This window comes from Mastigoproctus giganteus, chromosome 12 (genome assembly GCF_048544385.1).
Source record: "Mastigoproctus giganteus isolate SK-2022 chromosome 12, ASM4854438v1, whole genome shotgun sequence".
Classification (NCBI taxonomy): domain Eukaryota; kingdom Metazoa; phylum Arthropoda; class Arachnida; order Uropygi; family Thelyphonidae; genus Mastigoproctus; species Mastigoproctus giganteus.
The window spans coordinates 125,889,560-125,914,409 of record NC_143586.1 but is presented as its reverse complement, the minus strand read 5'-3'; the positions used below and the strand labels follow the sequence as shown (position 1 = coordinate 125,914,409).

The 24,850-nt window shown below is 37.9% G+C and overlaps 1 protein-coding gene across 3 annotated transcripts in view; it reads left to right on the top strand.

The window, feature by feature from the left end:
* The window catches only part of LOC150077402 (liprin-beta-1-like), a 400,264-nt gene that overhangs the window by 310,454 nt on the left and 64,960 nt on the right, over window positions 1-24,850 (top strand). For all 3 annotated transcript variants that reach the window (XM_090386092.1, XM_090386090.1, XM_090386091.1), the window contains exon 12: window positions 19,177-19,290. In XM_090386092.1, coding sequence (XP_090242218.1) covers window positions 19,177-19,290 — 114 coding nt within the window. The remainder of the gene's footprint in view (window positions 1-19,176; window positions 19,291-24,850) is intronic.

Here is a 24,850-nt window from a genome sequence, read left to right as displayed (position 1 = left end):
CATTCAAGGCTTTGTACACCTCTATCAAATCACCTCACCGGTGCCTAGTCTCCAGACACTGTAATTTGCAAAACTTAAGCCTTTCTTCGTAAGAGCAACCCTTCATTCCATTCACTAACCTTGTTGCCCTTCTCTGTACTCATTCCAGCAGCTCTACATCCTTCTTGAAATGAGGCCTCCAGACCTGTATACAATACTCAAGGTGTGGCGTGACCATTGCCTTATACAAGGGAATAATCACCTCCCTATCCCTGCTAGAAAAATTCCTGTATATCATTGATAAGACACCATGAGCTACTCTTGCAGCCCGTCTGCACTGCTCTCAGAGAGCTTCATATCTGCCTGCACAATTACCCCAGTTTCTTTTCATTCTCTACCACTGTCAGTGTAGTACTACAGAGTTGATACGTTTCTCTGGGGTTGCTTTTTCCCCATATGTAGTACTTTACATTTGTCAATGTTAAACTTCATTTGCCACCTCTGAGCCCATCTGATGAACCTTTCCAGATCCTGTTGCAGCAGCATAGCGGTAGTAGCGTCCTTAGCAACTCTGCCAACCTTTGTATCATCTGCAAACTTGGACATTAAGCTTGATATACCATCATCAATATTATTTATAAATACAGAAAACAACAATGGACCCAACACTGAACCCTGAGGGACTCCACTAATAACATTAGTCCACATTGAACAGTCTACATTAATTACCACTCTGTCTTCTGCCACTCAACCATCCCTTTATCCATAGAAACAATTTACCACCAATGCCACTTGGACATTAAGCTTGATATACCATCATCAATATTATTTATAAATACAGAAAACAACAATGGACCCAACACTGACCCCTGAGGGACTCCAGTAATAACATTAGTCCACGATGAACAGTCTACATTAATTACCACTCTGTCTTCTGCCACTCAACCATCCCTTTATCCATAGAAACAATTTACCACCAATGCCACTTGGACATTAAGCTTGATATACCATCATCAAGTTCTGGGAGGTATTTTCCATTTAGTTTCTTTATTTAATCCATATTTTTCTACTTTCAGTATTTTTAGTGATGGTAGAAGCAAATCGGATCCAAGAGTATTTTTTTGCTTTTTTCTGCACGTAACGTGCCTTAGCTTTGAGTTTCTTAAAATTAATTAGGTTGTCGGTTGCTTGCGAAAAAGATTCCATGCCTTATTCCGTTCTTTTTTAGCATCACGGCAATCACCATTCCACCAAATATTGGCATATCTATGTTGACCGATTGTGACTTTGGGAATGGCACTGGTTGCAGCTGTTACTATCTGTGTAGTAATATGGTCGGTAACATTATCAATAGGCTGGTTTTTAAGAACTTGATCATCAAAGGAAATTGCATTGGTGAACTTGTTCCAATCTGCTTTGGAGAATTTCCATTTTATGGGACTGATTATATGTGAGGTTCTGTTTGTTTGCAATTTGTAAATAATCGGGTAATGGTCGCTGTTCAGTGGGTTATTTGAGACTGACCACTGAATGATTGGGAACAATTTTGGGGAACATATTGATAAGTCTATGGCAGTAGATACTCCGGTGGGAAAGTAAATATAGGTGTCAGCACCAGTATTCAGTAATGTGCGATTCTGGTTATCAATAACTGTTTCAGTGAGTTTTCCTCTTTTGTCTATCTGGGGAGATCCCCACATAGGGTGGTGCCCATTGAAATCTCCTAGCAGAATAAAAGGAGATGGAAACTGCTTTATAAGTTCCTCCAGCTCTTTCACAGTGAATTCTTTGTTTGGGGAAAGGAAAGAGGAAGAAGAGAAGGAATTATCTAACGATGAACTTATTGACTTGCATGCAGTGATAGTGAAAGAAGAAAATGCTGACAAAGCTCATCGCCAGAGAGATGGCAATGGTATCTCATGAAATTGCAATGTTGAGGTTTGAGAAGATGGATCCTGTCAGTGAACGATTCTTAAAAGTTAACAGAGGTTGGGAATAATATGCTTGCTTGCTTGCTAGAAAGAAATCTATGATGAAACAAAAAAGCCACTGTCCAGTCATCCAGTAATATGTTCTTTCGTAAGATTGAGTGGCTGACCCCTTCTAAATTTCCGCAGCCCTCAACTTCCACAGTGGCATACTTATTAGCTGAAGATGTCAATTCTGTCAGCGATGCTTGAGAGGTAAAACTTACTGACATAACGTCAGTCTTTTCTCTTTTTTTGTAATTTTATAATTTTGAAATTTTTTTAAATTCCACGCTTTTGTAATTTTTCCTGCGCTCTAGATAACAAATTAAATAAATACAATAAATAATTCTATTCACATATTTGTTGAGCATTTCTTTTTTGAATCACTCAATTCAGTGAGTACAGTTGTGAGTGCTGCACAAGCCTGGGGGAAATTCCGACTTAATAGCGTTCCATAGAATGCAACCCTTACATAAGTTGAGGAGTTCCTGTAATGGTTCTAAAGAGGAGTGGCAAGCCTGACATACCTTACAATGGAAGGGAAAGTGCTAAAAATGGTTAACAACTTCAAGTATCTAGGAAGTGCCATCACAAAGAATGGAAAGAGATAGACAAAGAAATAAGAAGGATACAAGCTGGTGGGAATTTTTATAGCCAGCCAAGAGATCTGATTTGGAATAGGAACATACCACTGAAGTGTAAGAAGGGTGTATATCAGACCTACTATGTACCTATTCATCAAGATGGAAAACATTATCCTAAATTTGCACATCAACAATGAGAAGCTCCAAACTAAATTGACATGCTTGATCAGGAACAGGAAAACCAAATATTACAAAGCTCCCATTCTTTTGCAGAGGCACTCAGGAGCCACCCTGTGGCCTCTGCATCAGGATCCCCAGCAGAAGGACAACCCAACAAAGGGAGAGCTAGCAAGCACCTGGAGTTACACATTGTACTCAAACTTGTTGAGGATGCCCTCATGGAGACCAGTGATGCTGTTAAGGAAACCCTTACCAAAAATCTAAGAGATCAAATGAAGAACATCAAGATTAAGAGTATTTGCAAGGCAGAACCTCCCCCCCCCCAGTGTCATCATCAAAAGCAACACTAGAAGCCTTGACTATTCTCAAGAACCCCAACATTGCTACCATAGGTTTAAGAGCTGAGACACTAAAAAGGAAGGCCCTTCAATCTTTGACATTGGCCAGAGTTACACACCCAAGATACTGAGAGAGAAACTCTTCCTGAAGAACCTCAGCGGTCACTTCACAGAGGAAGATCTTTCCACTGAAGCCACGTCCCCCCCCCCCCCGCTGTCAACTGGGTTGTCGAACTGTCCTCAAGAGCCTGGCATTATCAACTAGAATAGGGTCTTTGTAGGCTGGGGAAGCCATAGATACAGAGAATATGTTGCCATACCCAAGTACTATAGTTGTCTGTGCTTTGGCCACACAACCCACACTTGCAACCAATGTGAGTCCATATGTGGTCACTGTGCCGACAAGGGCCATGAGTTTAAAAATTGCCCTGACAGAGACTAGCCAGCATCCTGTGTAAATTGTAAAAGTGCTAAGTCGCTGCACAATTCTATACGACACCCCTCCTGTCCGGTGTATAATAAAGTAAAGAGTACTTACCAAGCAATGATCAATTATGGCTAGAGAACCCACAATAACTCTTACACAAGAGATAAAATTTCTTCAATCAAATGCACAAAGAGCCAGCGCAGTAGCAGACCAGCTAACACATGTCACAGGGGCAAACGATTGATGTCTTGCTCCTACAGGATCCCTACACCTGGGAGGTATGATGGGCTATCACACATGGGATATGGTTTTCTATGATTTTCACTACCACTGAAGTTAGACTAACCAGTCTGTACTTACCAACTTCACATATTTAGAATCAAATACAAACCAGTTCATTTCTGTAGGAAATATAGAATCTTGCATTGTTAAAAAAAGACCAACATTCAAGCAGCTAAACATTGGCAATTATTTTGAAGTTTTATGTTCTGTGTCAAGGCTAAATAATAAATGCAAATTACTGTAATTTTCGAGAAAAACCTTGCTCCTAGTGGATATAGATTATATTATGTTTCACAAGTCAAAAAGAGACTTGATGTTCCCTCTTAATTATACGTTATTGGGGGGAGGAGATAAAATATAAACTAAATGAGATAGAAATGAATATGGGAAGAATAAATTTTAATATAAATAAAGTTAAAAAGAGTGCATTGATTATGTGCTGAATCTGAAATACTTTGATCCTACCAGATAGAATGTATAGGGGTGAAGAAATCTCATTTGATCAAAAAAAAAAAAAAAACTGGTGGGGAAAGGCAAAGATAATATAACGTAGCCTGTAAATGAATTCATTGAGCATGTTGAGTCAGCTCTGTTGCCACTCTGTCTACCTCGTAGGAGCTATCCTTCCCTCCCTTTTCTTCCCCAACATTGAAAATTATTCTGCAATACAGTAGAACATCAGTTATCCAGAATAATTTGAAAGGCTGATTTTTTCTTCTTTTTTTAATTAATGGAAGTATTTGAGACAAATATTTATTATGTCGAGAGTATTTCTGTCTGTTCTTTACTTTGTATATCTGGTGGAGTGTTGGATTAGGAAACCATAAGTGATAGATTTAGTCATTCACTTCCGTGAACCCAATTTTCCCTGACATATTTTGTTCTGTTCATTTCATATTATGTTTAGTCACAAAAAATGATTGAATATTATTTTAAAAAATTACTTTAAATTTTTTCCACATAAAATTTGAAGTAAAATACTTATCCGAATATGCAAATTTTTATATATATAAGTTATTATTATTATTTTTTAATTAAATAAATTCTTTTTTTTCATGATATTTAAAGTCTTTTTCTTTTACCTTAATACATTATAACATAATTTATTTAATCTTATCTTGCGTTTTATAATCCGGAAAATTAGGCTATCTGGAAGAGGTACGAATGATAGATTTGGTCCTTTATCTAAATTATGTTAGTTGCTGATGTGGTTGGTTTTTAGAAGCTTCAGCAATTTAGAACATATTGTGATGTGTGGCCATTGCTGATTTGCATGTTCGGTGGGCTGAAAAACCTGGAAACCTTATTGGGAGAAACACTACTTGCTCACCTTGAGATAGGCTAACTGCAGTCCCCAAATGAAGAGACCTTTAATTATTCCTTCAGTCATCAATGGGACACAGTGACTTTGTTTTTAAGAATCAATGCAAATCAGTGTAGTCCTGTTTCAGGACTACACTGTCCTTTCATCTGTTTTTGCAGCCTGCATTATTTAAATGATTAGAAAATGTAATGATCCTAATTCTTACAGCAGAATCAACTTGCCTGTGCAATGGGTTGTCTGGTATTTCACTACTTTCAGCCAGATAGCCTCATCAAAAGATTAAGTGCTCATTTGTTTAAGAGATGTGCCACTGCTATGAGAGTTTGTTTCAGAACTAACAGGTTCCTAGTGACAATACTCAGACAAAAAAAGTTGAAACGAAGCCAAAACAGTTGTGAGCTACCATGCAGTATATTAAATTAGAGCTTCAGAATTGTAATATTGCTAAAGTATCTGTTTTTGAGTTTAGTCACTAATGGCTGCCTGCTGTAGGACCAGATGGCAGTGTGCCATCTTTTAAATAAATAGCCAGTTTACTTTTTTGGCAAGGCTTTCTTTTGGAAAGTAGTGCACTACTAAGTAAACTCATTGCAAAGGTAAATGTGTTGTGCTGTGAGAATTAAGATCATTGTGTTGACATTATGTTGTCATTGTGCTGCAAAAAGCAGATAAAAGGACAAGACAGTCTTGCAGCCACTTTATAAGTTCTGTGTGGCCATATTGCTTTGACTATGAAATTTAACTTTGAATTTCTCTGTTTTAGTGAACTTCAGTAAATTTTGTAACTTTAGCATTAGCATTAGCATTAGTAGAGGCATTTGATGCAAGAAAGCAAGCTTATGCAGCATCAGCCAAAAAAAAAAAAAAAAAAACCACTTCCACTTCACCCCTCTGTTCGTTCAAAATACCTGTCCAGCTGAGCCTTAAACTTATTTAGGCTATCAACCTCCACCACGAGGGATGGAAGTCTGTTCCACCAACCAACCACGTGCTGGCTAAAGGCAAATTTCCGCACGTCTATCCTACATCTGTCTTTCCTCAATTTGAATTTATGCCCTCTCAGGTGATTTTTCTGAGCTAGAGGAAGAATCCCATCAGCATTGAGCATGCTTAAACCATTCAAGGCTTTATACACCTCTATCAGATCACCTCGCTGGTGCCTAGTCTCCAGACACTGTAATTTGCAAAACTTAAGCCTTTCTTCGTAAGAGCACCCCTTTGTTCCATTCACTAATCTTGTTGCCCTTCTCTGTACTCGTTCCAGCAGCTCTACATCCTTCTTGAAATGAGGCCTCCAGACCTGTATACAGTACTCTAGGTGTGGCCTGACTATCGCCTTATACAATGGAATAATCACCTCCTTATCCCTGCTGGAAAAATTCCTGTATATCATTGACAATACTCCATGAGCTACTCTTGCAGCCCGTCTGCACTGCTCAGAGAACTTCATATCTGCCTGCACAACCACCCCCAAGTCCCTTTCATTCTCTACCACTGTCAGTGTTGTACCACAGAGTTGATACGTTGCTCTGGGGTTGCTGTTTCCCATGTGTAGTACTCTGCTCAACCTTTCCAGATCCTGTTGCAGCAGCATAGTGTCAGTAGTGTCCTTGACAACCCTGCCAACCTTTGTATCGTCTGCAAACTTGGACATTAAGCCCGATATACCATCATCAATATCATTTATAAATACAGAAAACAATAATGGACCCAACACTGAGCCCTGAGGGACTCCACTAATAACATCAGTCCACGATGAGCAGTGTCCATTGATTACCACTCTCTGTCTTCTCCCCCTCAACCACCCCTTTATCCATAGCAGCAATTTGCCTCCAATGTCACACTGCTCCAATTTGTGTAGCAGTCTTCCATGTGCAACAGTATCAAAAGCCTTTCTAAGATCCAAGTATATAATATCAAAGTTATTCCCTGCATCCAGTTCTTTTGTGACTGCATCATAGTATCCAATCAAGTTGGTCAGGCAAGACTTCCCCTTAACAAAACCATGCTGTGTCTGAGCTATAACTGAAGTCTTGTCTAAATGATCCTGCAGTGCTTCTTTAACCAGTGCCTCCATTAATTTTCCTGGAACAGAAGTTAAGCTCACAGGTCTATAATTACTTGTGTCAGCCTTTGATCCTCCTTTGTGAATTGGGGTCACATTTGCACATTTCCAGTCTATGGGTACCTCCCCTGAGTCCAAGGAAGCTCTCATAATTATGGCTAAGGGTTTGCTTACTTCCTTTGCTGCCTCCTTTAATATAACTGGATAGATCCCATCCACCCCGGGTGCCTTTCTTGTGTTTATCTTCAACAGTTTCTCCTCCACTTTACTCCCAGTTATTTCAAGATTCTGTAGCTTACTGCTAGAGTTGAATACACCTCTGGCATTCCCCTCGCTGAATAACTCCTCATGTGTGAATGTCGATGCAAAATATTCATTTAGTTTGTTAGCTACCTGAGCAGGATCATCAACACTTGACCCATCAATATCAAGTGGACCAATCTGATTCATCCCCTTCCTTCTAGAGTTTACATAAGTAAAGAACTCTTTGCTGTTTTTCTTTGCATCCCTTGCCAAGGATTTCTCGTAATCTGCCTTCGCCTGCCTAACCTCCTTTGTAACTTGGTTGCATATCAACTTGTATCTATCATAGGCTTCTGTGTCATGTGTTAATTTGTATGTATCCCATGCATTTTTCTTCTCTGCCATATGCCTCATTAGTTCATCTGACATCCATTTTGGCCTAAACCTTGAACAATATTTCTTAGTTGGTATGTAAAGCCTAGTAGCTTCCAAGATAAGTTCTTTGAATGCTTCCCATTTTGAATTTGCTGTTGGTAACATCATCAGTTGGTCCCACTGTATAGAATTTAAATACTGTCTCAGTCCATCGTAGTCGCCTTTACGGAAGCAATAACCCTTCCCTTTACCCCTAATGGTAGTTACCTCTTTGAGTAAATCCCACTTCAGCACACTGTGATCACTGCCACCTAGTGGTTCATTTATCTGCAGATTCTTAATGCATGAAGAATCACTGCTGATAATCAAATCAAGAGTATTACTCCCTCTAGTTGCCTCCCGAACATGCTGATGTAGAAAACAATCATCCAATAAATCCACAAAAGCCCTGCTAGTGTGTGAGTAACCAGCCCCCAAAATCCAGTCAATATCTGGGAAATTAAAATCTCCCATTATAAGACACTCTGATTTACTGGCCCACTCTATTTCCCTGTACAGTTCCTTATTATACTCATCAGAGTCATTAGGCCTATAGCACACTCCTACTCTCAATTTTGATCTCCCAATGTTTATGTCACACCAAACTGACTCCACACTGCACTGTCCAGCGATGTCGACTGGCTTCACTTCCTTGATAGCATAACACCTCCCCCCTTCCTATCCTGTCTATCCTTTCTGTAGACGTTGTACTCCCCAAATTGCAGTTCCGCATCCCTTATATCTGTGTGACACCACGTCTCTGATATCCCAACAATATCTGCCTTCGATGTTTTGAGCAATACCTCAAATTCATCAAATTTATTTACTAAACTCCTAGCATTGGTGTACACGCAAGTATACCTGCACCTGTTTCTATTCTTAGCTACCCTAATACAACCCATGTGTTTACTTGTGCCGCAATGGCTCCCAGCAGTCTCTGAAATACCATGCATCTTGTTTTTCAGGCTTCTGCTCATTCTAATAGAAGCAGTGCAAGAATCTCTTTCACCTCTGCCAGTGGCTACTGTCAATCTATTGGTCTTTGTCTCCCCCCAAGCTAGCAGTTTTCCGACCCACCTAACACTGCCTCGATAGCATCAGCAAATATTCTTGCACCCTTTCTATTTAAGTGTATCCCATCCCTGTAGAAGCAATCTCTCCTGTTAACAAGTACAGTCCAGGCTGAAAAAAATTCTACCCCTTGAGCCTTGCACAATCTTTCCAGGGCCGAATTGATCGACAAGGCTCTCATCATATACTCCCTCCTATCGTGTCTGGGCAGAATTGCAGACACTGTAGGACCAGATGGCAGGACCAGATGGCAGTGTGCCATCTGGTATTTCACTACTTTCAGCCAGATAGCCTCATCAAAAGATTAAGTGCTCATTTGTTTAAGAGATGTGCCACTGCTATGAGAGTTTGTTTCAGAACTAACAGGTTCCTAGTGACAATACTCAGACAAAAAAAGTTGAAACGAAGCCAAAACAGTTGTGAGCTACCATGCAGTATATTAAATTAGAGCTTCAGAATTGTAATATTGCTAAAGTATCTGTTTTTGAGTTTAGTCACTAATGGCTGCCTGCTGTAGGACCAGATGGCAGTGTGCCATCTTTTAAATAAATAGCCAGTTTACTTTTTTGGCAAGGCTTTCTTTTGGAAAGTAGTGCACTACTAAGTAAACTCATTGCAAAGGTAAATGTGTTGTGCTGTGAGAATTAAGATCATTGTGTTGACATTATGTTGTCATTGTGCTGCAAAAAGCAGATAAAAGGACAAGACAGTCCTGCAGTCACTTTATAAGTTCTGTGTGGCCATATTGCTTTGACTATGAAATTTAACTTTGAATTTCTCTGTTTTAGTGAACTTCAGTAAACTTTGTAACTTAGCACGGCTTATGTCACTTCTGTCACTCTTTGTACATGCCTTATAGTACAGTGCTTGCATTAGCTGGCCAGTTTGATATCACTTTAGAAATCTAAGAGCAAAGGGCAGTAGATTTTCTGTGTGGGTATAGCTGAAGAAATGTATGCTTGATTTGATATTTTAATAAAACAGCAACTTACTGACATGCATAAGCCATAGATTTAATTCCACACAACCAAGGCTTTTGTTGCCATTACAGTTAATCATACAGTTTGTTAACTGCATGACTAAAGTATGGAGAAAATAATAGGTGGCTCAAGGTCACTCACTTTGCTTTCCGCTCCTAATGCTATGGAAGAGAAGGCTTAGTGGGTGACTCTGAGCTGCTTGTTGTTTTTCTCTCTGCTATAGTTATAATAGCGACAGAAATAGAAACTCAGTGAGTTTTGTTATTATGTGTGAAAAATTGATTGATCAATTGCTCCACAGTACATTAATAAAATCAAAATGCCATGTAAATTCATAAAGATTGCATGTGTCTCGTTATAATTATTCCCTAAGAAGAATAGTTCTTTTTCATATTCTCTAATGTAAAAGTATTATTTTCTCTGAAGTACATTCATTGGTATTCTCTCTTTTATACTGTACTAGCCATACAATACTGATATTTTGAATGGCTAATGCTTGAATGTTTTTTTGGTTTTTTTGTCATTACTGAGGTCATTCATATGGATAGCATCATACTTATGAGAGATCAGTGCCATTATAAAAATTAGAATTCTCTTGTGTAAATATTCATTTGTTATAGGCTACTACTATACAGAAGATACCTAAGTGATGAATAAGTTTTATACCTTACTTGGCCTTAGGTAAGGGGAACAGGCATTCAGTGCGTTATCAGACACTCAGTCTAAAACACTGATGGATCCAATATCTTTCTATTTCAGAAGATATAGGAGAAGTCCAGTTGGCCTGCCTCCCTAAAATCCACTCATGCACACCTTCTCGGTGTAAAGCCCTGTTACGTCACTTAGGTGGCATTGAACGTGTAGAGTGGTTCTCTTCAAGATGCCTGGTCAGCATGAAGAGGAAAAGACCAAACCCTCCAGCACATGGCAGTAAGGTGAAACAAATGGCCCTCATTCCCCAGCGGCTTTCACTCCCCCTCTTACGGCAGTGAGGGGGGAGTGAACTTCCTGGTCCATAAAGATATAAAAAACAACATTTTGGAATTCAAAAGTACATCACCAAGGGTGTCAAGACTACTACTCAGGATTTCTAAGAGGTATGAGCTAAAAGTTATAATGATTTATGCACCAACATCGAGCCATGATGATGAAGAGGTTGAAGAAATGTACACCGAAATTGAGAGTCTTCTAGATGAACAGAAAACTCACTACACTATCATTATGAGGGACTTCAGTGCTAAGGTTGGAGAGAGACAAAACAGTGTAGAAGAGTGCAGAACTGTAGGAAATTTTGGAATTAGTGAAAGAAATGAAAGAGGTGAAAGACTTGTGGAATTTGCAGAATCTCGAGGAATGTCAGTAATTAACACTTTTTTCATGAAAAGGGTGAACAGAAAGTGGATATGGAAGAGCCCAAATGGATTAACAACTAATGAAATCAACTTCATCCTCACTAACAGAAGATATATCGTGAATGATGTTACTGTCCTGAACAAGGTAAATGTTGGAAGTGATCACAGAATGGTAAGATGCACACGTGATATAGCATTAGCATTAGCATTAGTAGAGGCATATGATGCAAGAAAGCAAGCTTATTCAGCATCAGCCAAAAAAAAAAAAAAAAAAAAAAAACCAACCACTACTCCCATTTCACCCCTCCGTTCGTTCGAAATACCTGTCCAGCTGAGCCTTAAATTTGTTTAGGCTATCAACTTCAACAACAAGCGATGGGAGTCTGTTCCACAAACCAACTGCCCGCTGGCTAAAGGCAAATTTCCGCACATCTATCCAACATCCGTCCTTCCTCAATTTGAATTTATGCCCTCTCAGGTGATTATTCTGAGCAAGAGGAAGAATCCCATCGGCATTGAGCATGCTCAAGCCATTCAAAGCCTTATACACCTCTATCAGATCACCTCGCCGATGCCTAGTCTCCAGGCTCTGTAATTTGCAAAACTTAAAACTTAAAAAACTTAAAACTTCGTAAGAGCAACCCTTTGTTCCATTCACTAATCTTGTTGCCCTTCTCTGTACTCGTTCCAGCAGCTCTACATCCTTCTTGAAATGAGGCCTCCAGACCTGTATACAGTACTCAAGGTGTGGCCTGACCAATGCCTTATACAAGGGAATAATCACATCCCTGTCCCTGCTAGAAAAATTCCTATATATCATTGACAAGACACCATGAGCTACTCTTGCAGCTCGTCTGCACTGCTCAGAGAACTTCATATCTGCCTGCACAATTACCCCCAGGTCCTTTTCATTCTCTACCACTGTCAGCGTAGTACCACAGAGTTGATACGGTGATCTGGGGTTACTGTTTCCCATATCTAGTACTTTACATTTGTCAATGTTAAACTTCATTTGCCACCTCTCAGCCCATCTGCTCAACCTTTCCAGATCCTGTTGCCGCAGCATAGTATCAGTAGTGTCCTTAACAACCCTGCCAACCTTGGTATCGTCTGCAAACTTGGATATTAAGCCTGATACACCATCATCAGTATCATTTATAAATACAGAAAACAACAATGGACCCAACACTGAACCCTGAGGAACTCCACTAATAACATTAGTCCACGTTGAGCAGTGTCCATTGATTACCACTCTCTGTCTTCTGCCACTCAACCATCCCTTTATCCATAGCAGCAATTTGCCTCCAATGCCACACTTCTCCAATTTGTGCAGCAGTCTTCCATGCGCAACAGTATCAAAAGCCTTTCTAAGATCCAAATATATAATATCAAAGTTATTCCCTGCATCCAGTTCTTTTGTGACTACATCATAGTATCCAATCAAATTGGTCAGACAAGACCTGCCCTTAACAAAACCATGCTGTGTCTGAGCTATAACTGAATTCTTGTCCAGATGATCCTGCAGTGCTTCTTTAACCAGTGTCTCCATTAATTTTCCTGGAACCGAAGTTAAACTAACAGATCTATAATTACTTGTGTCAGCCTTTGATCCTCCTTTGTGAATTGGGGTTACATTTGCATATCTCCAGTTCATGGGTACCTCCCCTGAGTCCAAAGAAGCTCTCATAATTATGGCTAGCGGTTTGCTTACTTCCTTTGCTGCCTCCTTTAATATAACTGGATAGATCCCATCCACACCGGGTGCCTTTTTTATGTTTATCCTCAACAATTTCTCCTCCACTTTCCTCTCCGTTATTAGAAAATCATCTAGCTCACTGCCAATGTTTACTTCACCTACGACATTCCCCTTCCTGAATAACTCCTCATGTGTGAATGTAGATGCAAAATACTCGTTTAGATTGTTAGCCACCTGAGCAGGATCCTCAACTGTTGAACCATCAACATCCAGTGGACCAATCTGATTCATCCCTTTCCTTCTTGAGTTTAAATAGGTAAAGAACTCTTTTCTGTTGTTCTTTGCATCCTTTGTCAAGGATTTCTCATAATCTGCCTTTGCCTGCCTAATCTCCTTTGTGTCTTGGTTACAGACCAGCTTATATCTATCATAGGCTTCCATGTCACCCATTAATTTGTATGTATCCCATGCATTTTTCTTCTCTGTCATATGTCTCATTAGTTCATCTGACAACCATTTAGGCCTGAACCTTGAACAATATTTCTTGGTTGGTATGTAAAGCCTGGTAGCTTCCAAGATTAGTTCCTTGAATGCTTCCCATTTTGAATTTGCTGTTGGTAACATCATCAGTTGGTCCCACTGTATAGAATTTAAATATTGTCTCAGACCATCATAGTCGCCTTTACGAAAGCAAAAACCCTTCCCTTTACCTCTGATGGTAGTTACCTCCTTGAGTAAATCCCACTTCAGCACACTGTGATCAATGCCACCCAGTGGTTCCTTTATCTGCAGATTCCTAATGCATGAAGAATCACTACTGATAATCAGATCAAGAGTATTACTCCCTCTAGTTGCCTCCCGAACATGCTGGTGTAGAAAACAATCATCCAATAAATCCACAAAAGCCTTGCTAGTGTGTGAGTGACCAACCCACAAATTCCAGTCAATATCTGGGAAATTAAAATCCCCCATTATAAGACTCTCTGATTTACTTGCCCATTCTATTTCCCAGTACAGTATCTTATTATACTCATCAGAGTCATTAGGCCTATAGCACACTCCTACTCTCAATTTTGATTTACCTATGCTTATGTCACACCAAACTGACTCGACACTGCCCTGTCCATCAATGTCGACTGGCTTCACTTCCTTGGATTTTATGTGTTTTTTAACTAATAGCATAACCCCTCCTCCCCTCCTGTCCTGTCTATCCTTTCTATACACATTGTACTCCCCAAATTCCAGTTCTGCATTCCTTATATCTGTGTGACACCACGTCTCTGATATGCCAACAATATCTGCCTTTGATGTTTTGAGCAATACCTCAATACCTCATATAGATATAAGAAAAGAAAGGAAAAAAACTGACTTTAGTAAATAATAGAAAAGGTCTTTGAGATAACAGAAGAGGAGAAAAAGCAGTATGTACTGGAACTTAAGAACAAGTTTGAGCTTCTGCAGACTGCTCAGGACAAAGATATCAACGAGGAATATTACAACTTTCTGAAAGTGATAAATCCCAAGAAACTTATAGGTAAAAAGAAATCCAAAGAAGAAAAAATTAGTCAAGGAACACTTGTCATGATGAACCGAAGACGACAAATGAAGAACAAGAAAAACACTGACAAGGAGAAAATTGAGTATACTGAGTTATGCAAAGCCATTAGAAAGAGACTCAGAGAGGACATAAGAAAATTTAACACAAGAAAAGTAGAACAAGCATTAAAGGATTTAAATCAGCAGCCACAAGCAGTAATACAGAAAGACAAAGATACTAAAACTGAAGAATAGTGATGGTGTGCTTATAAATAGCAGAGAAGGCATAATTCAAATAGCAGAAGACTACTATAAAGAGTTATACAAGGAGCGAGGGAATGATGCCAGCAGTGGGAAAGATGGATCACAAATTAGTAACACATACAACATACCTGATATCCTTCCTGATGAGGTAGAACATGCGTTGAAGAAAATGAAGAATCAGAAAGCCCCGGGGGAAGATGAAGTTACTGTAGAGTTGTTAAAATTGGGAGGAAGAGACATGACACAAAAACTTGCAAGACTCTTCACAAAATGCATTAGAAAAGGTGTGAAATAATGCAATCATAGTTTTGCTGCATAAGAAAGGACATAAATCAGAAATTGGAAATTATAGACCAAGCAAATGAATATAAAACACCATTATGCCTGACATTTGTGGATTATGAAAAGGCATTTATTATTATTATTATTAGCCATATAGTGCAAGGAAGCCTGAGGCTTATGCTGAGGCGCCTCCGTAGCCAGGTGGGAAGGAGCAGCAGTGCGTAGCACACGCTTCTTGATTGGACCGGGGTTCGAGCCCGTCACCACCAAATACGGAGGATGCGGAAAGGTCGGGGAGTGACCACCGCATATTCCCGGAGCAATATGGCCTTAGTTGCTAATGCTCCTAAAAACCAAAAAACAAAAAAACAACAGCTTATGCTGCACCAGCCAAAAAAAAAAAAAAAAAAAAATTCCCGAGTTACGCTGAAAAAGAGAGCAAGAAAGTAGAAAGGAAGCAAGAGAGTAGAAAGGGATCACCAAGAAAGAGAAGAATGATGATATCCAGCTGAGGACCCTGGGTGTGTCAAGCCCATACTTACCAGATGTGAGCCCCTGGGGTGAAATTTGACTCCATACAGGCAGTAGCGGATTAAGGTCGGTTGAGGCCCCGGGTGCAGAAGAAAATATTGGGCCCCTTAAAAAAAAAGAGAGAGACAGGGAAAATAAAAATACATGTTAACCATTTTTTAAAATAAATAAAAAATATTATGTACTATTAATGTTTTATTTCCAATAAAATTTGATTATAATATGTATAATATAATTAATAATAGCATAATAATAATCACAAAGTTTTGAACTAATAGTTGAACATATTAGTTCAACTAATTTGTCGGGGTTTTGTGTGCGCACTTCAGAATTTGGGGCCCAGGGCACGCTCGATGCACCCGCCGTTAAATCCGCCTCTGCATACAGGATAAGGCAATGTTTCGGGTACTGGAAAGACAAAGCATAGATACCCCATATATTATGATTTTGAAGAAAATATATGAGAATGCTACTTCCTTTATTAGACAAGACAAAGGCAGTATTAAATTTAAAAAAGAGAAAGAAGTTCGAAAAGGAGACACAGTATCTCCGAAGTTGTTTACAGCTGCCCTTGAAGAAGCTTTCAGAAGATTATGGGGAGGTACCCATAGACTGGAAATGTGCAAATGTGACCCCAATTCACAAAGGAGGATCAAAGGCTGACACAAGTAATTATAGACCTGTGAGTTTAACTTCTGTTCCAGGAAAATTAATGGAGGCACTGGTTAAAGAAGCACTGCAGGATCATTTAGACAAGACTTCAATTATAGCTCGGACACAGCATGGTTTTGTTAAGGGGAACTCTTGCCTGACCAATTTGATTGGATACTATGATGCAGTCACAAAAGAACTGGATGCAGGGAATAGCTTTGATATTATATACTTGGATCTTAGAAAGGCTTTTGATACTGTTGCACATGGAAGACTGCTACACAAATTGGAGCAGTGTGACATTGGAGGCAAATTGCTGCTATGGATAAAGGGGTGGTTGAGGGGGAGAAGACAGAGAGTGGTAATCAATGGACACTGCTCATCATGGACTAATGTTATTAGTGGAGTCCCTCAGGGCTCAGTGTTGGGTCCATTATTGTTTTCTGTATTTATAAATGATATTGATGATGGTATATCAAGCTTAATATCCAAGTTTGCAGACGATACAAAGGTTGGCAGGGTTGTCAAGGACACTACTGACACTAAGCTGCTGCAGCAGGATCTGGAAAGGTTGAGCAGATGGGCTGAGAGGTGGCAAATGAAGTTTAACATTGACAAATGTAAAGTACTACACATGGGAAACAGCAACCCCAGAGCAACGTATCAACTCTGTGGTACTACACTGACAGTGGTAGAGAATGAAAGGGACTTGGGGGTGGTTGTGCAGGCAGATATGAAGTTCTCTGAGCAGTGCAGATGGGCTGCAAGAGTAGCTCATGGAGTATTGTCAATGATATACAGGAATTTTTCCAGCAGGGATAAGGAGGTGATTATTCCCTTGTATAAGGCAATGGTCAGGCCACACCTAGAGTACTGTATACAGGTCTGGAGGCCTCATTTCAAGAAGGATGTAGAGCTGCTGGAATGAGTACAGAGAAGGGCAACTAGATTAGTGAATGGAACAAAGGGGTGCTCTTACGAAGAAAGGCTTAAGTTTTGCAAATTACAGTGTCTGGAGACTAGGCACCAGCGAGATGATCTGATAGAGGTGTATAAAGCCTTGAATGGTTTGAGCATGCTCAATGCTGATGGGATTCTTCCTCTAGCTCAGAATAATCACCTGAGAGGGCATAAATTCAAATTGAGGAAAGACAGATGTAGGATAGACGTGCGGAAATTTGCCTTTAGCCAGCGGGTGGTTGGTTGGTGGAACAGACTTCCATCCCTTGTCGTGGAGGTTGATAGCCTAAATAAGTTTAAGGCTCAGCTGGACAGGTATTTTGAACGAACAGAGGGGTGAAGTGGAAGTGGGTTTTTTTTTTTTTTTTTTTTTTTTGGCTGATGCTGCATAAGCTTGCTTTCTTGCATCAAATGCCTCTACTAATGCTAATTAGACTGGTCGCAGAAAGGAGTCAATGTGAATGGAGAGTACCTAAACCATTTACGATTTGCAGATGACATTGTGGTTATAAGCCACGATCCCAAAGAATTAGAGGAACATCTTAATTGGTTATACAGAGTTAGTAAGGATTTAGGACTAAAGATGAATATGGCTAAAAAAAAAAGTAATGATGAACAAGTAAGAGATATCAAGAAAGGGATATAATGAGTGAAGGAGCAGTAATTGAAAAGGTGAAGTCATATACTTATCTGGGACAAGTCATTAGCTGTAATAAAATATTATGAACCAGAGCTGTAATGCTCTGTTTCATACTATTATACTCTGGTTCATATATCTGGTTCATACTGAGTTTTAGAACTCAATACATTCTACGTTGATATCAATAATTGTAAAATAAGAGAAGTTTACCTCAATATAGTACATAGAACACCTCCATATAATACTCTCCAGAAATTAAAACGGAAAAATCGAAAAACTTACATTAGAGTAACAAATAGATTAAAAAATTAAAAATCAATTTAACACAATTAAAAATAAGAAAATTAATCAAAAGAATTTAATTTCTTTTTTTAATTGTGTTAAATTGATTTTTAATTTTTTAATCTATTTGTTACTCTAATGTAAGTTTTCGATTTTTCCGCTTTAATTTCTGGAGAGTATCATACGGAAGTGTTCTACGTACTATATTGAGGTAAACTTCTCTTATTATTTTACAATTAGCTGTAATAATGATAAATGGCTGGAAGTCAATAGAAGAATAAATTTTGGATGGATAGCATTCAGGAAATATAGTGACATACTGAGGAGCAATATCCCAATTTGTCTGAAACGTAAAATAATGAACCAGTGTATACTCCCCACCATGACTTATGGAAGTGAAATTTGGGCACTCACCAAAAGAATGGAAGAGAAGCTGAGAACTACACAGCAAAGAATGGGGGAATCAGACTGTTAGATAAGAAGAGAAACACATGGATTACGCAGCAAACTAAACAACTAAAATGGTCTTGGGCAGGACACATAGCTCGAAGACATGATGACAGATGTACTAAGAAAATAATAGAATGGTACCCAAGAGGAGCTAGAAGAAAACCTGAAAGACAACAATGGAGATGGACAGATGAAATTCATGACTTTGTGGGTACTAAATGGATGGCCATTGCACAAAACAGAAGGAACTGGAAAGTTTCTGGAGAGGCTCTCCTCCTGCAGTGGATTGAAAATGGGTGATGATGATGATGATGATGATACAGAAATTAGGAAATAATGAGATAACTTTAGTTTATGAATGAAATATGTATATGATGGAAATATAAATCATATAATATATAATTCTATATTTGCTTTTAATAATTAGTTGGAAATAGCTTTAGTACAGATTTTAACTCTTTAAAAAATTCCTTTCTTTGCTTGCACAATGTGCGTAATATTTTACTTGAACTAATTTAGTAAGAAGCAACCTTTGCCTCCCTGCATTAGAAACTCTTAGTTTTATTCCAGTATTTTAATTGATCTCCGTCATACTTAATTTTGAATTGCTTTCTAAATTAGATAAACTTTCAGAAGCAGTATAATGAAACTGAAAGAAATATGTTCATTTTAAAGGTGGAAACGTGGATCTCACAGTCTGGAAAGAGAAGATAGTGAATTCAAAAGAGGTGGTATTCGAGCAACTGCTGGCCCCCGGCTTTGTTTAAGAGACATCACAGTTGATACTGAGTAGGTAGTATTTCAGTAGCTGTGTAAGTTGAGTTTTCATTTATTATTTTCAGCTGTATATGTGATAATTTCTGCCTTGCTTGTGATGTGACCATTTATTATAGCTGGTGGTGGGACAACAAAGTGACTTACCTCTCACTGACTGGATCAATTGTCAGTAGCAACACTCTGTTTATCTCTTTTTCATAATTTTTTTGTAGAGGCCAGTAATACAGTTTTTTACTGGCCTCTTCCCATAAATACAGCTTTACCAGATACATGTTTTTTTTTTTTTTTTTCTTTTTATGGTAACAACAGACAAAAGTGGTGTTAGAGAACCTGTAGTACTTTAGTATAGAAGACATTTGTTGACCTGGACTTGAATTTCTGTAAATTATAATTTTTTGCATGAAATACATTTGAAGAAACTCGCCCCAGAGAACAGAAATATAAAGGATAAAACAGGAATTGAAAAAGTTAGTTCTGTGCACTTACATTGAACAGTGAAAGGATGTTGACCAGTTGAGGAATATATTCAGACTGGTTTGGAACACAGTGGTGGAATTACATTTGCCAGTCTGGAAGAATCATGCAAAGGCGATATCAAGAAACGGCATTCAGCAGAATCACATTAGATTCTGAGATTCTGCTGAATCAGAGAATAATGTGATGGAGAGTGGAGAAAGTTTGTAACAGCTGAAAGGATTAACCTGACTGTCCACTTCTGGATAGAGGCTATGAGCTTGAGAGGGAAGTTTTGGGAGCACCACCCATGATGAGGCAACAATACTCCATTGTAAGGATTTACAGAGATTGAGTAAGATAGTATGAACCAGAGCTATATTGATAAAATATAGCTCTGGTTCATACTTTTCATGATTTTTGATTGCAAAACGAGTTTTGCAATTTTTTCGTTAAATTAATTTTTTACTTAATTTTAATTGCGTTAAATTGATTTTTAATTGTGTTCATTTGATTTTTAATTATTTATTACTGTAATGTGAGATTTACGATTTTTTTAATTGTTTTCGTTTTAATTTTTGGAGAGTATCATATTGAGGTCAACTTCTCTTATTCTTTTACAAATAGAGATTGAGTAAGTACAAAGTCAGTAGCTGTGGTTAGAGATCAGGTTAATCTCTTGAGACAGTGGTAAAAAAAACTACTGAGATCTACAGACACTTTCAAAAATCAAAAAAAAAGTTTTCAGACCCTATATATATTCATATGTTTCTCTGTGTGTGTGTGTATATATATATATATATATATGAACACTGGGTTTTCTGAAAAGAAAATTCAAAGTTTTATGTTTAAAACAACTCAACTTTATTCTTATTTTTACATAAATATATAATAATAACTTTATTTATCATCAATTTGCTATATACATAGAATGAATAATTTGACCAGTTCCAGAAGGTCTGTTTTGTGCCACCCCCACCTCCACAACTGGTCTATGGACCTAAGTTTGGGAAAAAACGCTGTCTTGAGATATGTAGGATATGAGATAGGTCATCTAAAATCTGAATGTTGTCAAAGATGAGAAAATGAGAAGTAGACTCTTTTTTTGCAAGAAATAACATGGGACTGAAATTAACTAAGATTTCCTCACTGCATTGAAGAACTATGCATTTAAGGAATAAGTGGTGCTGGTAGTTAAGTTGAAGCTGTTTGTTCAGAGTACAGTTTCTCAGACTGGAAGGTGGAATGTAATGTGGTTGTTGTTGTCAAAGCTATGCACTGAAATTCCAGTCAGTGGAAGAAGGTTATAAATATACAAATGGAAAAGAGTGGGAGAAGGAACTGAACCTTGTGGAAAAAACACCAGTCTTAGTTGAGGATTTAGAGAGAGAGAGAGAGAGAGATAGATATATCTGCCATTACTTTACTTGCAGTGAGCACTTGCAGACAATACTGGCTATTAAGTTGCAAAATACAGAAGATAAACCACAAGGTGGAAGTTTGTTGTGAAGAACGTTTTGATCAAAAGCCTTAGAAATGTGAAGAGTAACTGTTTGAGTTTCATGAACTTTTTCTATGAATTTGTCCAAAGATATCCAAGATATTACCAGTGGATTGACATTGGTGGAACCCATATTGATGAATATTAATGAGATTATTAATAGTGGCAAATGATGCAAGGAAGCAAGCTTATATGGAGTCAACAAAAAAAAAAAAAGAAAAAAAATTATCTACTCTTTATATTAGTATTAGCATTAGTAGAAACATATGATGCAAGAAAGCAAGTTTATACAGGATCTGTCAAAAAAAACCCTTCCCATTTGCTCCAAAAGTTTGTCCACTTCTTTGAATTTATTTAAGCTATCAACTTCCACAATGACAGATGGAAGTTTGTTCCATCAATCAACTACCTGCTGGCTAAAGGCAAATTTCTGCACATCGAGGGTGCCTCCGTAGCCAGGTGGGCAGGAGCAGCAGTGTGTAGCACACGCTTCTTGATTAGACCAGGGTTCGAGCCCATGCCCACCAAATATGGAGGATGCAGAAAGGTCAAAGAATGACCACTGCATGTCCCCGGAGCAATATGGCCTTAGTTGCTAATGCTCCTAAAAACCAAATAACAAACAAACCAACATCTGTACATCTATTCAACAACTGCCTTTCCTCAATTTGAATTTATGCCCCTCAGGTACGGAATCTGAGCAAGAAGAAGAATCCCATCAGTACTGAGTTGCTCAAACCATTCGAGGCCCTATACACCTCAATCAAATCACCTCGCAGGTGCCTAGTCCCAACACTTCAATTTGCATAACTTAAGCCTATCTTGGTAACATCAACCATTTGTTCCACTCACTAATCTTGTTGCCCTTCACTGTACTTGTTCTAGTAGCTCAACATCTGTTCTAAAATGAGGCCTCCAGACCTGTATGCAATACTCAAGGTGTGGCCTGACCATTGCCTTATATAAGAGGATAATCACCTCCTTATCGTTACTGGCAAAATTCCTATATATCATTGACAAGACCCCGTGAGCTACTCTTGCAGCCTGGTTGCACTGCTAAGAAAACTTCATATCGATTACACAATTACCCCCAGTCTTTTTCATTCTCCACTATCCTGAGTGTAGTACTACACATTTCGTGTTACTCTGGGGTTTCTGCTACCCATATGCATTACTTTGCATTTTTCAATGCTACACTTCATTTGCTACCTCTCAGCCCATCTGCTCAACTTTTCTAGATCCTGTTGCAGTAGCGTATCATTCTTACTATCATTGACAACCCTACCAACATTTGTATTGTCTACAAACTTGGATATTAAGCCTGATATACCTTCATCCAGAGGCAGATTAAGCGGTAAGCGGACTAAGCGGCCGCGTAGGGCCTGGAATACTAAGGGGCCCCGAGGTCTTAAAATGTCTTTTCATTAGGATTCGAGGAAAATTATGTTTTTTTGTATACAATCAACCCTCCTATAACGCGGTATTATTTAAGCTTTTGAAGGGAATTTGAGTTTTGGTGGGATTCTAACTTTTAATTGGACATCAGGGAATGAAACTAGTATAGCATAAATAGGCCCAAATTAAGTAAATATATATATTTTTTAATTACACAAAAAAATCGACCCCTCCCAAAATAATAATTTGATTTAAATTTAAATATGATTTATGATATGCGGAAAGAGGGCTACATATAAAATAAAAATTTGAGGTTTGTAATTTTTTTTAGTTTAAAAGCAAATTGCCCTGACAGGCCGCTATTTTTCATAATAAGATTTTTTTGTAAGAAAAACGATCATAATTCGGAAAATATAAGAGATATCAATAATTTCTTAATTATCATTGGTCGGGAGACTATACAGTAATTTGTAGATTTTTTTTCAGAATTTTATGTCCAGTAGTTACGAAATGCGACAATCAAAGGGTAAAAATGGCGGATTTTTGAAAAAAAAAATATTTTGTGTAATATATGGTTGGAAAGATCTCATTACGTAGAATAAGTCTGAATTTTTTAAAATTTTATTCACTAAAAAATGACGGTGTGGGAGGGCGTGAAAGTTTTCATTTTTTGACATTCATTGTACCTAACGGCATTTCGTAACCACTGGGCAGAAAATTCTGAAAAAATTCTCCAAATTAGCTTAATGTGTGCTGATCAATGACAAAGATATTGATATCTCTTGTATTTTCCGAATTATGACCATTTTTCTGAAATTTTCAGCAACAAAATGAGCAATTTTTCAAGGTTTTTGAACTACTCCAAAAATAATAATCCGATTCAAATTTCAATATGATTTCTGATATGTGGTCAGAGGACTACATATATGGTAAAAATTTCAAGTTTGTAACTTTTCTAGTTTAGGAGCATTGAATAGGAGCAAAGAAAATGAATTCTCTTTGTTAACATCTTAACAACATTATCATAAAAAAAAATATTTTTAGTAGGCAATTTTTGTGAGGTTAAAAGCTTTTAAACTATTTTACAAAAAAAAAAACTTTTTTTCTTCACAGCAAAAAAATGAAGAGACATCAAAGTGGGGCAGAAAAGCGAAAAAAGTTAAAAAAAAACCTGGAAATTGCTGAAAGCCAAAGAAATTCATTGCATAAATTTTTAAAAGTTAATACAGAGACAGAGTTGCCATCAACATCTACGTCAGATAATTCTGAATTGCCTACATTCGAAACTCAACATGAATTGTTGAGGAGGCTTCCATCCTACAGTGGGTTGATAATGGCTGTACTTTACCTTTATGTTCGAAACTTCTTCTAAAGAAGAGAAAGAAGAAGAACATGAGAATCAAGAGGTTGAAATTGCTACTAAAAAAAGGGATTGCTAAAACGCAGAAGGTAGAGATAGTCCAGAAAGATGCTTTGATATAGACATCGAAGTAATAAATGATATAGCTTTATGGCCAACAATATTAACAGATGCTATTATTGATCATATTCTTAATAACAAACCAAAAAATATTGGGAATATAGAGAATTTAAAATCAGTGTATAAAGACAGAGATGAAGTGTATTACAGAGGACTTTCTTATGATCATTTCTACAGAAAGAAATCAAATGGAATTATGGAAAAGAGAAATTGGCTGATATTTTCAGAAACAAGCAAAAGTGTTTACTGCTACCCTTGCAAACTCTTTTAAACAATAAAGTCTAAATTAATAACTGGTTTACAAAATTGGAGATCAATAACTGTTATTTTATCGGACCATGAAGTTTCAAAAGAACACATGTCAGCAATGTGTATTGCTGAAAGAACACATGTCAAATTCAAAAGAACACATGTCAGCAATAAAAGATTAACAAAATTCAATAGAATTGATACTCAACTATTACAGGAAAAGGAAAAAGAAGAATGTTACTGGAGAGAAGTGTAGAAAAGAATTGTATCAACAATAAAATTGTTGAGTCGATTAGGATTTAGGGGTCACGATGAAAGCAAAGATTCCAATAGGAAAGGAAATTATTTAACCTGCTTGGAATATCTAAGCGAATACAATGAGTTTTTGAAGTTACATCTACAAAAATATGCCAACCAAGGACGAGGAAATGCAAACTATTTATCTCATATTATTTGTGACAAATTTGTAGGTCTTATTGGAAATCAAGTAAGAG